Source organism: Montipora capricornis, chromosome 10 (genome assembly GCF_036669925.1).
Source record: "Montipora capricornis isolate CH-2021 chromosome 10, ASM3666992v2, whole genome shotgun sequence".
In the NCBI taxonomy this organism is placed as follows: domain Eukaryota; kingdom Metazoa; phylum Cnidaria; class Anthozoa; order Scleractinia; family Acroporidae; genus Montipora; species Montipora capricornis.
This window is the reverse complement of record NC_090892.1, coordinates 11721201-11737264: the sequence shown is the minus strand read 5'-3', so window position 1 is coordinate 11737264 and position 16064 is coordinate 11721201. Positions and strand designations below refer to the sequence as shown.

Below are 16064 nucleotides of genomic sequence, written 5' to 3'. Positions count from 1 at the left end.
ATAAGTGTTTCCACCCGTAGTAGCTTGTTAAAACAGTAATCGTATCGTGTGCTTCGTTAATGAAACACGAAACTACCTCAACGTACATGACAGCTTTTTCCTCAAAATGTCATTTCTGCTTCATGCTCCATACAATCTGACTGATATTGTTGGCAAGGCATTGCTCTGGGCGAGCTCCGTTTGCTGGGACACAAATAATACCTCATTTGTTTGGGATATTTTGGCCAAGCCCTGATGGCCTAGGCCGTTTATTGAAAATCAGCATGGTAACCTAGGAAATACCCAAAAAGGGGGCACACGCCATCTACAAGAAAGTAAAAATTCTCGGTTTTCAGCTGACGTCATAACCTTATGCAAATTAGGTTTCCGCCATTCTGGTGCCCCTGGTTATAGGGAAATGTATGACATTTTGAGCGCTCACGTTCGAAGTCTTCAAATAATTCATCTTTCCAATGGATATTTCCCAAGAAAGCGACCCAAAATCACTCAACGAGGTACCAGTACTTTCATCCTACGCAAAAAAAACCTCGAAAGCCACGTTCGAGAGCGCTATTTGAAGAAGATTTTCTGTCGTTTGCGTAGACCCAGCGGCCATACGGAGCGATCAGTTTGGCTCCTCTAGAAGTCTCAGACTTGCTTTCCTAGTTAGTTTTAGAGACAAGCTACTATACAAACAAGCCGTTTAAGGCCTTCAAAATTTTGAAAGCGTACAACCAGATGATTTCTGGTTTCGTTGCGTCCGTTTAAGCAAGGGAAGGAAATCGCGGGCAAGATTGTTGTTGTTTGTGGCGAAGGTGACTCGGAAGTTTGACACTCGGCGTCGACCTTATCTGTATCAGTTTCCAGTTGGATTTCTTTTAATACCTTCGCTAACTGCTATGGCCGCCAGATGAGAAGGAAAGGCCTCCTCATTCCCTTTGTTTCGATGATTTCCCTCTTCTTCTGTCAAAGTACTTGGTCGATTAGGGTCTCAGTCCTTCACCTTGAGAAGGTGAGAAGCTTTTTTCCTTCGAAATTCGTCCGATTTCCTTCAAACTCAGTCAATTTGGGGGCTCCACCCCTCGCATTCGCCTGTCGAATTTCAGCGAAATCGAATAAAACGCCTCCGAGTTAGACATTTGCTAACCTGAGTATCACAAACGCCTGATACTCAGGTTAAATTCACCTCATTAAATATTCAAAACCGGAGCACCTCATTTCCATCGGGCATATTTAATGAGATGAATTTTCGAAGATGAATTTCTCCGCGACGTTGTGGTTTAATCGGTCGAAATTGAGCACACTTGTTCGAAGGGTTCAAGCGCTTCGGTGGTGTGAATTGGGAAGACATCGGTGGAAACCCGGCCGAGAAACGCTTTATCGAAAAAAAGCCAACTTTCGAAAAATTCTGACTCGCTCGCCTTTTACCCTAAAACCCTGAACCAACGCGTGCTAAATCGCTGCGAAAGCTTTACAGGATAAAACACAACAGTTCACAGCAAAAGCCGTTACTGGCAATCACCGCAAAAGCTGTAATTTCTAAACCTGTAAAAAGTTAAAGTTAAAATCTAACATTAAACCGTGAGGCAATCGCTGCGAAAGCTTTTAAATTGTCCTTTGTTCGTTGTATCTGTCCCAGAGTAAGGCAGGCTTCCCAGAAACAAAGTCTTTCGATTTCGTGTCGTCTCGGCTTATCTGTGAAATCCACGCGTTTCGGCGATCTTCTGTTAGCTGTTTATAACTTTCACCGTTCTTATCAACAACGATAGGTATACGGAATAGACTAATACCTTCCTTGTTTCCAGATTTTACTCCACAGCCAGGTATTATACAGAGAACCATCGCACTACAACTCACTCACATCTCTCTCTACGCGTCTCTGTTTACGATTCGAGGGGCTCCACAATGGCGGTTAACGACGGTTGTCAAGGACTAAGGTCACGTGGGTGAAAACCAAGAATAGGGAGGGTGGGGAGGGAAAATTGATTTGACTCTGTTGAATCAGCCTCCGCCTAGCTTGCACAAATGGTGAATGATCTCCAGAAAATCCCGGATGACAGAAATGCCCAAATTGCAACGTGGGAAATAACTAACTAAGCATGTCTCACTCAGCATAAATCCATTTCTTTCCTCTGGGCAATAAATTTCCTTTCCAGTTAATGGTTTCGCATCTCTTCATAATCATCAGCTGTTTTAGTTTAGATCAGATATATTACGAGTTCATAAACACGTGTATAATGATTGACGACTATTTTCCCCGAAATACTTGAGTTTTCGATTGGTTTACGAGGAGCTAAGATTTTGAAATATAGCAAAGAAAGGAAGACCTAATTTGAACGTCCCAGCTAAAGAGTCGTAAAATTGTTAATCTTGTTTTGACAATATGTGATTATTCATCGGAAATCCTTTGTAACGTATCTTTTGTCTGAGATGTCACAAATCGACAACAGAGTATTTTTTTAAGCAGAAGTTTGGTTTGCGTCTGTAAACAAGAGAAAATTAACCACGTTCGTTCGTATTTCAGTCGGCTTTTTGAAAAAGAATGACATTCACATTAGAGATTCCGGACACCAGCTATATTGGCTTTGGAATTGTAGCTCATTTAAATGTATTTTTATTATGTCTGGGAGAATCCGTCTCTGAGGTGTTTACTTTGTATGATTTACAGCAAGGATATTCATTGCAAGTTATATTCAAACGATATCGTCGCTCAACAAATAGACGGTTGCAGCTGAATCTAGCATCGACTTCTTCAGTGGGTACGACCGCCCTTACTACCAACCGATGAGGAGGTGAGGGGTGTTATTTCGTAATTGTTCATTTTTTCTTGTATTCGGATCGGTTGCTTTCTTTTCAACTTTTAGCGTTGCTCTCTTGTCCAAGATTTATCATTGAAACGTTGTCACAAGAAGCTCAGCCGCTTACAATTCAAGTTTGAACCATCTTACAGCTTATTGCTTAATAGCACTTCGCCCAGGCGTTCCTGTTGTAAAACAAATTATATTTTCAATGGTTTCCAGAATTCAACAGGGTCTTGCTGTTCTGCAACAAATTGCGGGTGTTTTTGGTTAGCTCTCAGCATGATTAAGTTTTATAGAGAATTTCATCTTGAAGCAGCTGCAAAAACGAAACGGATAGGCAAACCAGGGATGTTTGTCAAGAGCTATAAACAACCAGTTTATTTTGCCACAATTCTCAGTATTATCATGACAATATTATAATATGCTATTATAAACATTTAGTGGCGAGGAAGTTCATAAAGAACCCAGAAGTCGTATTTGATATGAGCTCCTCAAAAATGAGATAGAGCAGTAGGCTGAACTAACAGTAATGACTTTTTCTCCTTTTTAAACACGCACTCACGCACACGCAAAGTTCGCCAACTAAAAACCATGCAGTAAATAAGATCACAAGAAACGAAAATCCTTAAAGCTTTTTCTTAAATAACCCAACACTATCAGCGTTTTGGATTTCAGGTGAAAGAGAATTAAAGAAATTTGGTCCTCGAAATCTCACTGAAAATCGCCTTATATTAGTTTGCGTGGGAATATTTCATTTCATTCATTCATTTATTTATTTCCCCATTTACTTAGAGAATTACAAGGTCTAAAAAGCTCACTACATGAAATAAACGGAGAAGGGCAACGATATAGGTAAACTAGTTAGATGCCCTTTAAATTAAGTTACATTTTATTTTAAGATAAAAGATAATTACAATAAGCGAAAGGAAAGGAGGAACACATAGTTAAGGGGTGCAGTAGTTAGTACTGAGCAAAATAATTCTGAAAAAGATATCTTTTAAATAGATGTTTATTTGACAAACTTCGAATGAATAGAGGAATATCGTTCCAATAATAACATCCAATAATTGTCGGGCAGAATTTCCTTATATTTGTTCTAAAGGAACTGGGATTTAGATACTGTAAGGATGTGCTTCGAGTAGTATAATTATGTTGCTCAGATACAAAAGATAGAGTAAGATTTGATGGTTTGTTATTTACGATAAGATCATAAAATAGTTGACAAGTTTTTAACTTCACAATATCAGGAAATTTAATTAGGCCAAGATTAACATAATGGGGAGTAATATGCTCACGAAGTGGTACCTCATTGATGATTCTTAAAGCTTTGTTTTGCAGCTTTACCACTTGAGATATGGCAGCTTCGTAGTTATTACCCCACAATACGCAGCCATAAGTTAAATAAGGATATATAAGTGCATAATAGATACTTGTTAAAGATTTGTTGGGTACATGACGTTTTAATTTTGCAATAATATTTATGCTTTTACCGATTTTACTACTAATATAATCAATATGATGGTGCCATGATAGGGAACAATCAATAATTAATCCTAAGTAGTTAACACTGTGAGACTGTTCAAGATACTGATCCGCTAGTTTAAGAGGGGTGTATAAATTATAATTAAGTTTTTGCCGTGGTTGGAATACTATATTTTGTCTTAGTTAAATTTAAAGTTAGCTTATTTGAGCATAGCCAGTCATAAATAGCGGGTAATTCAGAGTTTATTAGGTGTAGCAATGCATCGAGATCCCTACCAGTCGCAGTCAAGGAGGTATCATCGGCAAATAGTCTTAAGGAAAAATAATTAGTTGCATTTACTATATCATTTATGTAAACTAAGAAAAGAAAAGGACCCAAGATCGACCCTTGTGGCACTCCTGAATTTACGGAAAGAAGACTAGACTCAGCCCCATTAACATACACTCTTTGCTTCCTTTTGATTAAATAGGACCTAAACCATTGGTTTTCAACATCTCTGATTCCATAAAAATTTAGTTTAGACAACAGAATCGAGTGATTGACTGTATCGAAAGCTTTACTTAGATCTAAAAATAGGGATACAGCATAACATCCTTCATCAAGGGCTAATGTTATCTCGTCTATTAAATCTACTAAACAGTCAGTTGTAGTGTTGTCAGATCTAAAACCGTATTGGTTAGGTATCAAGATATTTTCAATAGTAAAATAGAACGTTAATTGATTAAGAATGCATCTCTCAAATATTTTACTTAGAGCTGGAAGAACTGAGATAGGCCGGTAGTTATTACACAAAAGACGAGATCCTTGTTTGAAAATCGGGATGACTTTGGCAATTTTTAAACTGTCAGGAAAGATACCTTGTTCAAGTGTCAAGTTTATAATATATGTCAATGGTTTAAATATTTCCAGCGAACCGGAAGATAACAGCAAAGGGTGGACCTTATCAACCCCAATTGATTTCCTAGTATCAATATTTTCTAGTAATAAGAACACTTCAACTTCATTGACTTTATTAAAGTGAAATTTACCCTTTTTTCTCTTCATGTAATGCGAGAAACGGCGATTTGTAGTGGGAAGTTTTGATGCAAGCTCAGTTGGAATGTTACGAAAATACGTATTGATAGCATTTGATATCGTAACTGGTTGCTGTAGATTTTTATTACCAACTTAATTATTAGGTTAACGTTATCCCACATTTTCTTAGTATTACGAGAGTCTTTAAAAACCCGACCATAATATAATGAGCGAGAAAGTTTGTTAATTGCCACAATTTTATTACGGTAAATTTTATACTGATTATAATAACTAATGCAACGGGTTGTCAACCATTTTTTATACAAATAATTTCTAAGTTTGATTGATTTCCGCAGACCTCCGGTTATCCAAGGTTTATTAGTCTTGCCTTTAATTTTGATCGATTTGAGTGGTGCATGTCGAGGAATATTTAACAATTATTCGCCGAAGGCGAAGTGATTATCGGTGAATATTCATCGAGACGAAGTCAAGGTGAATATTCACCGATAATCACAGAGCCTGAGGCGAATAATTGTTTTAGTATAAATACACAGATGATTATTTCAAAAAAGAGAAGCAAAAAAAAACATTCCAACGCGAAATCATCTTCAATTACAGTGGCAAAAGGACTACTGGCAGCCATTTTGTCCGTCGAGGTGATTATTGGCTGATAATCCGAGATAGCGAGCCAATGAGAGCTCGCGATTTTGTATAATCACCTGTGTATTTACACTAATTAACAATTATTCGTCGAAGGCGAAGTGATTATCGGTGAATATTCACCGAGACGAAGTGGAGGTGAATATTCACCGATAATCACTGAGCCAACCTTGATTTTAATGACATTCAATGGCAGCGGATACACCCTGTGACTGTCAGAATCAAAATGAATGTTAAAATTGCAATTAAAATGGCTATAAGATCAGCGGATGTTGATTGCACCGTGCCTTCGTTAATTAATATCAGTATTTGATGTTGATTGCTTGTTGAAAGCACGGTTTGGAAAGTAAATTAAATACACGAATCTTATTATTCAAGCCGCAGTTGAGATCGACAAAGAAGAAAGATTTGTGAAGGGACGTAAACTGTCAGTGTATAGTTGGTGTACAAAAATTTGGTTTTATCAACGTCAGAGGCTGACGAAGGGCTAACGCTCGAAACGTCGTCAGCTTTTAGAATCTCTGTACGGTGGCCAATTTACATTATCAACTCCGTTGATAAAACCAAATTTTTGTATACTACTTCCCCACCGACGCACCACCACAGTTTCTTTAGAAACTACCCCTTCATTCTATAGTTGGTGTACATGAAAATGGTATTTTACAAAATCGTTGAACAATGGATGGTCTGTATACGAGCGACATGAAGTCTGTTATGCATTTTTCTATTCACAGGTTATCTGCAAAATCAAAATGACCATGATTTTTTTCAAGGTAAATTTAAGCATTTTTTAAGTTTCAAGATCGCTCCTTCCGGTGCATTTTCCTAGATAATTTTGCTAGGTTTGGAAAAATTTGCACGTATGAATCAAGACGAAAAAGTTAGGAAAATAGAACTCTCAATGACGTTTTCGTCAACGTTGCCGCCGCAGACATTAAAGTCCTTTACCAATTACAGCCTGAAATCAGATTCAATCTCTTGATCGGAAGCGATTTTAAAGCTTATCTATGGAAATATGACTACGAAAAGCCGACTTATCCGCCATTATCAAGAAAAATTAACACATTATGCGACGTGCATAACTATCTGTTCCAAGTCTCTAAGTAAGCATATGAACGAAGATCTAGACAGTTTGCACGTTTAAGTAATGTTTAAAAAACGAGCAGCAGTGTTTTATCGAGTTTAAAAACACGTGTTAGGTCCCATTATTACAACGGTTTGAAATGATTTAATTCGTTGGTGTAGAAGTGTAAATAGCAAAATTGAAGCACTTGGGGTTTTAGATATATTATTTGTACTGTGGAGAGGGAACGAGGATTATTTGTTGATGAATCATCTTATCATCATTGCAAAACGATATATCTAAATTACTGAAGCCAAAACGCAGTTTGGCCGTTGGCGCTTGAAGATGAATTCCCCAGAGTTATGAAAATCGCAGTAATATTTTCGCACAGTGGCAAAATGCAAGGCTGAACAAAAAAGCATCGATCGAAGAAGCAGGGTTCGCCGTGGAACGTAGCTTGCGTAGCAAGCGTTTCCAGTGGGTGAGAAGCGAATTCATTTTTCTGGCCGCGCGAGAATATGGTGAGCGCAAAAAAAAAAAATTTAAAAAAATTAAAAAAACATTAATATGGAGTTATACCTATATGTATATTCAATGATCAGTATTTGAAATAAAATCGGCCAAATCATGAATGCATCAATCCAAAGCTGAATGACAACAAGCCGATTCTGCAAATAGCCATAACGGAAAGAGGCATAAACAGGAAGAAAAAGTTCGATAGCGATTTTATGTCCTTTCCCTTGAACGATAGACGTTTTTGTGAGAGCTTAAATTATTTACGGAGTACGCAGCTAGTCTCCTTTCTTCAAAGGGCCTTTGTGTTATGCCTCTGCGTTATGGCTATTTTGCGTTATGCTTTTTCTGCGCTATGCCTTATTGCGTTATCCGTTTTTGCGTTGTGCCTTTTTGCGCTATGCCTCTGCGTTATTCCTCTTTACGTTATGGCTATTTGCGTTATTCTTTTCTGCGTTATGCCTCTTTCCGTGATGGCCATTTGCAGAATCGGCTTGTTGCCATTCAGCTTTGGATTGATGCAATCAAGGTTTGGACGATTTTATTTCAATTACTGATCATTGAATTTTGTCATAGATATACCTCGATACATTAAAAATCTTCATGTCCCCCAACGGAAACGCTTGCTACACAGGCAACTTGAGATCTGCTTTTCCCGCATATTCAAAAACCGTCCTTAAATTCATTCCTCGATTTTAAAACTATTACGTAGTCTTTCGATTATTGTGTTGACTACCTTTGTTAAAATACTTACTAAATTTCTGAAATTTCGTCAACCCGCCTTGTCAGTCAAGCAGATACCAACGAGAGCGTGAAAAACAGAGTATTTATTCTGAATCCCTTCACTCTTGTGAATCCGGCTTTTCTTTGTTATCATCTTGAAACTAATTTCCACGAAAGAAATCAGTTTACTCCGTGTTCTCTTGTGTCGTCGCTCGCAACTTCGCCAACTCCACAGTACGTACCAAGCGAAACTAAAATAGAGCCTGATCGCATATTACGATAAATGCGATCGAACGTTAACCGATAAGACATGCAGATTTCACTTTCAATTTAGCAGCAACGGGACGTTTTGTGAATAACAAGAAAGGAGACGTTGTAGGAATAGGAGCCTCCTATTCCTACAACGTTTTGAATGCACTGCGCCCGGGGCGCAGTGCATTCAAAACTGAGTATTTTTCGTTTTACATACTGGGCCCTTTGCAGGATAGTGATCACATGGTACAAAAACCGCCATACGGGGACGCAAATTGCCCACTGGAACATCTAAAACAAAGAAAATTTAGATTATATAACTAGCTTTGTTATAGATGTCCAAGTGCGCAATTTGCGTCCCAGTATGGCGGATTTGTACCATGTGATCACTATCCTGCAAAGGGCCCGTTCAGACAAAGCTAGAGAAAACGAGATGAGAGAGTGAATTCTCCATATTAATCTCTTACTAACCGAGCGCAAGGGCCGTACTGGGCAATATCGGCCCAACGTCGTGGCAGTACAAAAACGACCGAGTGCCAATAATCCCCAGTTCGGTCCCGAGCAGGAGAGGTTAGTAAGTTGTTTATTATATGGTATGGTTTCTTTGAGCGATCGGAATCTTCTCCGATTTGGTGAATGTTCGTAATATTCGTCTGCCATCAGTGAGCTTTGAACGGTAACCTTTACATTTAAAACTAAATTCCGCTGGCTTTGTATTAATTGTACGGTTGTGATGAAAAAAATAATTCCTCTTTTTGTGTTTCGCTCGACTTGAATTTCCCGGGAGGTGGAGAGAAAAAATACGGAAACGGACCGTGTCTATGGTAATGGTTCGTGCTGTAAAATCCCGAACGAAAACCAGCCAACCTAATCCAGTGTTCCATTTAGCCTGAGAATTGCTTGCCGTATAATAATTAACAATTATTCCATGAGCGCGCGTTGGATGAGATGATGGACCTTTGAAAATGTCAATTGACGATCATGCCAGACAAAATTTTGAACCGTTTATCCTTGGAGCGGCTGGCGAACGAGGTAGGCTGGATCCAATAACGGTGATGTCATGGTTTTCGAAAAGTTCAGTTTTAATTCAATATCAGCACGAAAACACGAAAAGGGCGTTTTCAAAAATCTCGACTCTGGCGACCGTGTGTTGACGGAAAGCCAATCCGCGAATAAAAAGTTGTGTTTTTAAACGAAAATAGATACGTGCATGTGGAGAGGACCTTCTAATGCATACCAGCAGCAATTTCTAGAGTTAATGTTCTCAGGAGGCGGACTGGCATCTCATTGGGAAGTGAGTATATCAAATAGGCTTCGGCCGGTTAAGTCCTTGGTTCAGAGGCAATGAGATACAACATAAACAAACCGCTTATCTATACTGTCACTGGTTATCAGATCGAGTTATTCCTTTACTACTGAGTTAATCTTGCGATATCATTGTTTTCACTAAGTTCTTTATGCACCTGATCACCTATTTTAATTGAAGGCGACAAAATGCAAAAGAAAATTTTAGTGCTAGATAAAATCGCTAATAATCCTCAAAGAATACATTTTTTTAAAATTTTGTCTTATCCTTTCTTTTATAACATTGGTAAAAAGGTTTTTTCTATTCAAAGTAAACATATTCATACTTTTTGTCGACGTAAAGTAAAGTCACCCCGAGTTATTGATTCAATTTCCTCTGGTAATTTTTTTTTTAAAATTACATTTTATGCGGAAAGTGAGTTTCAAGTATTACCTTTGTTTTTCTTTTAACTTAATCATGGCATCATAGTTAATAGAGGGAATGGTTATGAAACCCGTCAAATTTCTTTGTTGTAGGTTTTTGTTCTCTTTTTTGGCCTTGACCGTGCACAAAACACAATAGTTGTTTACTCCGTACTGAGTAACTAAACAATAGAAACGTGTTGGTTACGTAATTCATGCATAGTGTATGAGTTCAAAACAAAAGATTGTGCGCGGTCGTGGACTTTCCAACCTAAATCTTGGCATCTTTGTTTGCTCCTTTGATGTTTGCCGAGCTTCCAAACCATTCCCCTCTATTAACTATGATTGCATCTTCCATCACAAAGGAAAAAAGGAAGAAATTATGAATATTTTTAATTAATTTTTATTTATATATATATCGGTGAATTACTATTCTATTTTTTTTTTGTAAGTCCAGCCAAATCAAATTTTTAGTTTGATGATCCTTTGTCTTTATTTTGGTTTACTAATTTTGTGATCAGGATGTCTTGCCCGCAATTTAAAAAAGAAAAAAAAATATATATATACACTTGTTTTCTAAAGCTTTGTTTATTGGATCTTTAGATTTTTTGTTTCCAATTTTATATATTTGCACTGCGACATGGAGATGAAATGAGAGATTAGGTAAGTAAAAGCTTTAACCATATCCGAGCCATAACCGTGCGATTTGCGCCGCTACACTTGCTCTTCCAATGAGATATCAAGCCAGTGGAGAGTTGGTAAGTTGCGAGTTAAATGTAATTTCAGTCAAACATTAATAAACTGCGAAATGGTCATGAAATGAAAATTACAAAGGTCATTGCAGTTAGGCAGGCAACGTAAGCAAATGCAAGGAGGCCTGAAAACTCTAGGCTTGAACATAGGCGATTGGAATCCGTGATCGTGTTATTGCCTCTGCTTTTTCTCCACGCCTGCTTCAACTAGAGGTCCGGCGGGCAAACGACCCTTCGATTTTGTGGAACGCTGTTGAACGATGTTGACCGCTGTTGTGGCAAACGGTCTTAACACATCATCAAATTCAGCATTGATTCAACAAAGCTTCACCAGAGGCCTGGTATTCAGCCTGCGGTTGCCTTACCATGGATACGGCATGGGACCGGTTAGTGCGCACGCGCATTCCTAACAATGTTGAAAGAGGGTAGCAAACGGCGTCAACTTCATTCAAGATTCGCGATAACAAGAGAAATGTTGAATGGTTGTTGAAGCAAAGTTTAAACGCATTTAACCCTTTCAACTCTTTCTTAATTCGTTTCCTTTCCGCAGTTTAAATAGATGAAATGTCATATGTACAAAAGATTATTTTGTGGCAAGCAATTCTCAGGCTAAATGAAGCACTCTGATTGGCTAGTTTTCGGTCGGGATTTTACAGTACGGCCTTCGGCTTCGGCAGATAACACAGACCTCGGTTTTGATAATTCATGATATCATGCTCAACCTCATCCTATAAATTGTTTAATATTACTGCTTTTTGGCGTTGTCGCTGCCGTAGCCGTCGTCGTTTCTTAAGCTCCTTTAATATTTAGTTCCCTAGTGCGGCCTTCGCACTCGGTTAGTAAGATTTTAATCATTTCATTCAACTCTTTTTGGGATTTAACTTGAACTTTCAACTGACCAGCCCAAAGATGGCTTGATAACTCAGATGGGAGAACACGTGAAGCGCAATGGCCCGATCATGAGTTCGAATCACGTTCAAGCCTGGATTTTTTTTCAGGGTAATAAAACTGCGACTCATGGGAGCCGTGCGAATTTCGCATTTAAGTCTAAGCACCCATTTTAAATAGCGCTGATAAACTGTTATTAAGTAAAACGGTTAGCTTCCAATAACTGTGTGACTCGCATGTTGACTCGCATGGCTCGCAGCTATGGCTCGCATGGCTCACTGGCTAGCACATAATCAACACTCCCTTGCAACGCTTAAGTTGCTTAGCCAAGTGCGATGATGTTCTATGGGAAACTATAACCTTATTTTTTTGGTCTTGACGTTTTGGAGTCTAGTTATAGCGTACTGTGGCAGCATTATTATGTAGTGTGGTTTTGACATTATGTGGTGAGGATTGTCAATGGCTCGTTTTATACTAGACGCGGATCATCCGTCCCGTCAAATCATTCGTCAAGACGAATCATCTGTCTAGTATAAATGCTAGAGACGGATCATCCGTCTGGGACGAACTTACGCAAATTTAGACAGTTTGGGTGATGATTGGTCTGTGTATAAATACGGGCAAATAGACGAATGATCCGTCCAGGAGAATTATGCACGGAAGTTCGCCTACGAAGACGAACTATCCAGATAGTTTGACTGGACGGATTATCGGACGAACTGCCGTTCTCTTCCCAAGTTCGATTCGTCCAAGCCGGATGATTCGTCTCTAGTACAAATCTGGCCATTTTGTGACAAGGTTTGATGGTTACGTGTTGTGTTTCCATCACATGATGTGCTGAGGTCTTCTTTAGAAATGCTGTGTTTATAATCATATCGGGGCCGAAACTGGACTTCGTAAAAGAACCTCACCACATAAAATGCTAACACAGCTCGTCAAAAAAAGACCTCAACACATCATGATGGAAACACAACGCGTAACCATCAACCCTCGTCACATATTGACAAAACCTCACCACATAATGACAAAGCCTCACCACATAGTGCCGGACAAAAGCACACTACATCATGACCATTAACCACACAACTAGACAAAGCTTCAAGACCAATATAATAAAGATTACATGAGAAAGTTATGGCTTTCCACAATGCTCCTCGCTTTCATTCCATTTGAATAGTCTTAGTTTTATTGATATTGTTTCGCTTTCTGTTTTGTAAGGAAAAAGAAAAGGAAAGGAACTTTTTTCAGTGTCTAGTCGTTCTAGCGCTGGAGCATTAATTGAGGACACTGTAAACTGAAATTAACAATTAACGCAAATCAAGTCAAATGTTGGTTTTTGAGGAGAGGGGAAACCGGTGACATTTTTATTAATGAATTCAGTTTATTGTTTCTATTTACTATATAAACACCAATGAGATACCAAGTGAGCTTTCGCGCTAAAAACGTGAATCTTCACGCGTGAATATAACATGTTATTTTCACACACGTGAAAAGATCACTGTTGCTATGGTTTCATATGAAAATCGCGTCTTTCGATGCCTTTCGTGAAATGATTTAGTATTTCATTGGTGTTTATATAATAAATAGAATATTACATGACCGTTTGGAGATACGAAATTTCTCTTCTCGTGTTGAAAAATGTCGTATCTCCGCGCGGCCATGTAATATGCTCTATTTTTTTTTTTTACATATTTCTTTTGGCAAAATTGATTTGGCTGGCGGGTTCACACATCACCAAACTCGGGACCCGCGGGCAGCATGAGCAACAAATTACGCTATGAATGGCAATGGCAATTAATAATTTAAATGATAAGTGCACTTCTGAGCTGTGCTTGGCACATGCAAGGGCGCCGTTTCCCGCTACCACTGTCATTGAACTAGATTAAGCTTCGCTTTTCTGGCAAACCGGCCGGGCTTCATTCTCTCTTTGGGCACCATGAAATTCGCCAATCTTTCTAATCATTCGGCTTCATAAAGTGCCATCGATTCGCAAAATGTCTGATATCATCTGCAGGTGTTTAAATTTATGCCGGAATTTCTTGAATTAACCCACATATGAACCGGACTTGTATCTCATTCGGAAGAGAGTAAGGCCCGATTCAGGCGCCGTAATTTTCATGAGCCGAACTTAGTGAGAGTTTCGACCGACGCAAATTAAGAAAAGTACGCCTGTTGATTCAAACGTCGAACTCGAAGAAAACCAATTCATTTTGTTAGCGGTTTTTAAGTTGAAGGTAAAACATGGTTTGTACATTACGTTCGGCAGATGAAAGATTCCACGTCTGAATCAAAGCCGATTCGCGGCCGTGCTAAAGCCGAATTAGCCTGCGTAGCAAGCGTTTCTCAACTGTTCGACAGAAGAGCTCCGAAACGATTTTCCGGAAACTGGCCGCGCGAAAGTTGGGGCAAGAGACTGAGGAAACGCTTGCAAGAAGACCCCCTATTTTTGAAAAACGCCCACCTTTTAATGGTTGACTTGACACACGCTGATTGACGTCTTATTAACAAATTAGCCAATAACAGATAACCATGTTAACACAAGTTGACTTCCGTCAAAAGAAATCGAGGAATCGAACACACCCAAGCGATCAATGCAGAATTTGCCAGTCTGATTTAAAAGGTAAATTAGTAACGGCAACTTCTCAGCCGGGTATGACTGATTATGTTTCTTCTGAGAATTTGTTTAAACCATCGAAAACAAAAGAATCTCACGGACAAATTCTAGCTGATATTTGCAGTGCGGTTGGAAAGAAGCTGTCGAAAACAACCGTCAATTTTCAGAACGTGTAAGCAACCCGTGCGCTCGTAAAATACGAAATTTAGGAGCATAACTCGTACAGAGTTCGATGGGTAGTAAGGCCGTTAAATGCAAAACTCCACAGAAGCTGACCATGAAACCATTTAAGAGGTTTTACTTTAAAACTAGCGACGATTTCATTGCGACTTGCTGGATATTTCTTGGTGAAGAGTGGTTGACGAACACCCTGCGAGCAGAGCCTCTCTAAACTCAACAGAGGGCGAGTTAAGAAAGGCTCTGCTGGCAGGGTGTTGACGAAATGAATCGTACCAGGAAAACGTCCTCGCTAGGTTGATATTCCACAGTACGTTTTTGGTCAAATCGTCACAAAATCGTAGATGAAATAGCAAGTAAAAGTGCTTTAAAAAATCGCATGACTGTACAAAGGAGCCTCTTCCTTCTCACAACAAGAGAAGATTTAAAAGGGGAGCTGCGTAATTGTCTTCATCTTGTCTCAATCCATGACATAGGACTCAAGCTTACATTGGACAAGGTAAGCAGAGAATTTGACGAATACAGTTTAATTGATCCTGAAACATGGATTCTGATAGTTCGCAGGCATTTTATTCATTCGCCCTGCGTAAATATAAACTATCTTTTGCAAGCGGAACGAAAAGCTTACTTCAGTCCAGTCCAAACTTTTCGTCAAGAATAAGCGCTGTCAAAGTTTCGTTAAATAACGAATCTTTTGCTTTTAGTGTTTTATGGAAACGCTTAATTGTCCACACCGGCTTCAGCTGACGCGTAAATAATACTGATTTCCTGAGGGATATCGTCCAAGCAGTCCAGATTTTCATTTAAATCACAGGCTGTCATTCCCATAGAATTTACCTCAACCACTTACTTGATCGCGTATGATGCTTTGAAATGGAGAAATCACGATGATACTCGAGAAGCCTGTTCTTCCTTTTTTATATTTCGAACTTCGCACGTCATGACAAACATCTGAAAAATAAGCTTTTTTCGAATTCTGTTGGCAAAATGGCCATTACACTATACAGTTAAAGAGATGGCGCGTTGACCGAGAACCGATTCGCTTAGCTTCAACACACGATTCAACACCTTCCACATCTTCCGCCATTGTCTTTGTCACGCTAGAACAAACAAGAAACATTTTGGTCGAAAATTTGTCAGCTGTCAATCATTGTGACTGTCCTGCACCAATCAGAAGCCCCGTTCGTGGGCGAACGGGTTTTTTCAAAAATAGGGGGTCTTCTTGCAAGCGTCCCCTAAGTCTCTTGCCCCAACTTTCGCGCGGCCACTTTGCGGAAAATCGTTTCGAAGCTCTTCTGTCCAAGAGGAACGCTTGCTACGCAGGCTAAAGCCGAATTTCCCGACGCCAGGCGAAAAGAACGGCTGAGCCCAGAAAATAGTATCGCTCCGCTTTCAAACTTCGCAGGAGAATGGCCGGTAGATTCACGCTTCGTCTCGT

At 39.2% G+C, this 16064-nt stretch overlaps 1 protein-coding gene across 4 annotated transcripts in view; it reads left to right on the top strand.

Annotated features, from left to right (window-relative positions):
• Positions 1–2477: 2477 nt before the first annotated feature.
• LOC138019838 (gamma-aminobutyric acid type B receptor subunit 1-like) overlaps positions 2478–16064 on the top strand; it is a 52193-nt gene continuing 38606 nt past the window's right edge. Inside the window, exons 1-3 of one of the 4 annotated variants that reach the window (XM_068866764.1) lie at positions 2478–2771; positions 3573–3632; positions 6672–6710. In XM_068866764.1, the coding sequence (XP_068722865.1) occupies positions 6690–6710 (21 nt within the window). In that variant the 5' untranslated portion in view covers positions 2478–2771; positions 3573–3632; positions 6672–6689. Of the gene's footprint in view, positions 2772–3572; positions 3633–6671; positions 6711–9613; positions 9783–10840; positions 10859–16064 lie in introns of those variants that run through there. The other 3 variants (XM_068866765.1, XM_068866763.1, XM_068866768.1) reach the window with 3 other exon arrangements.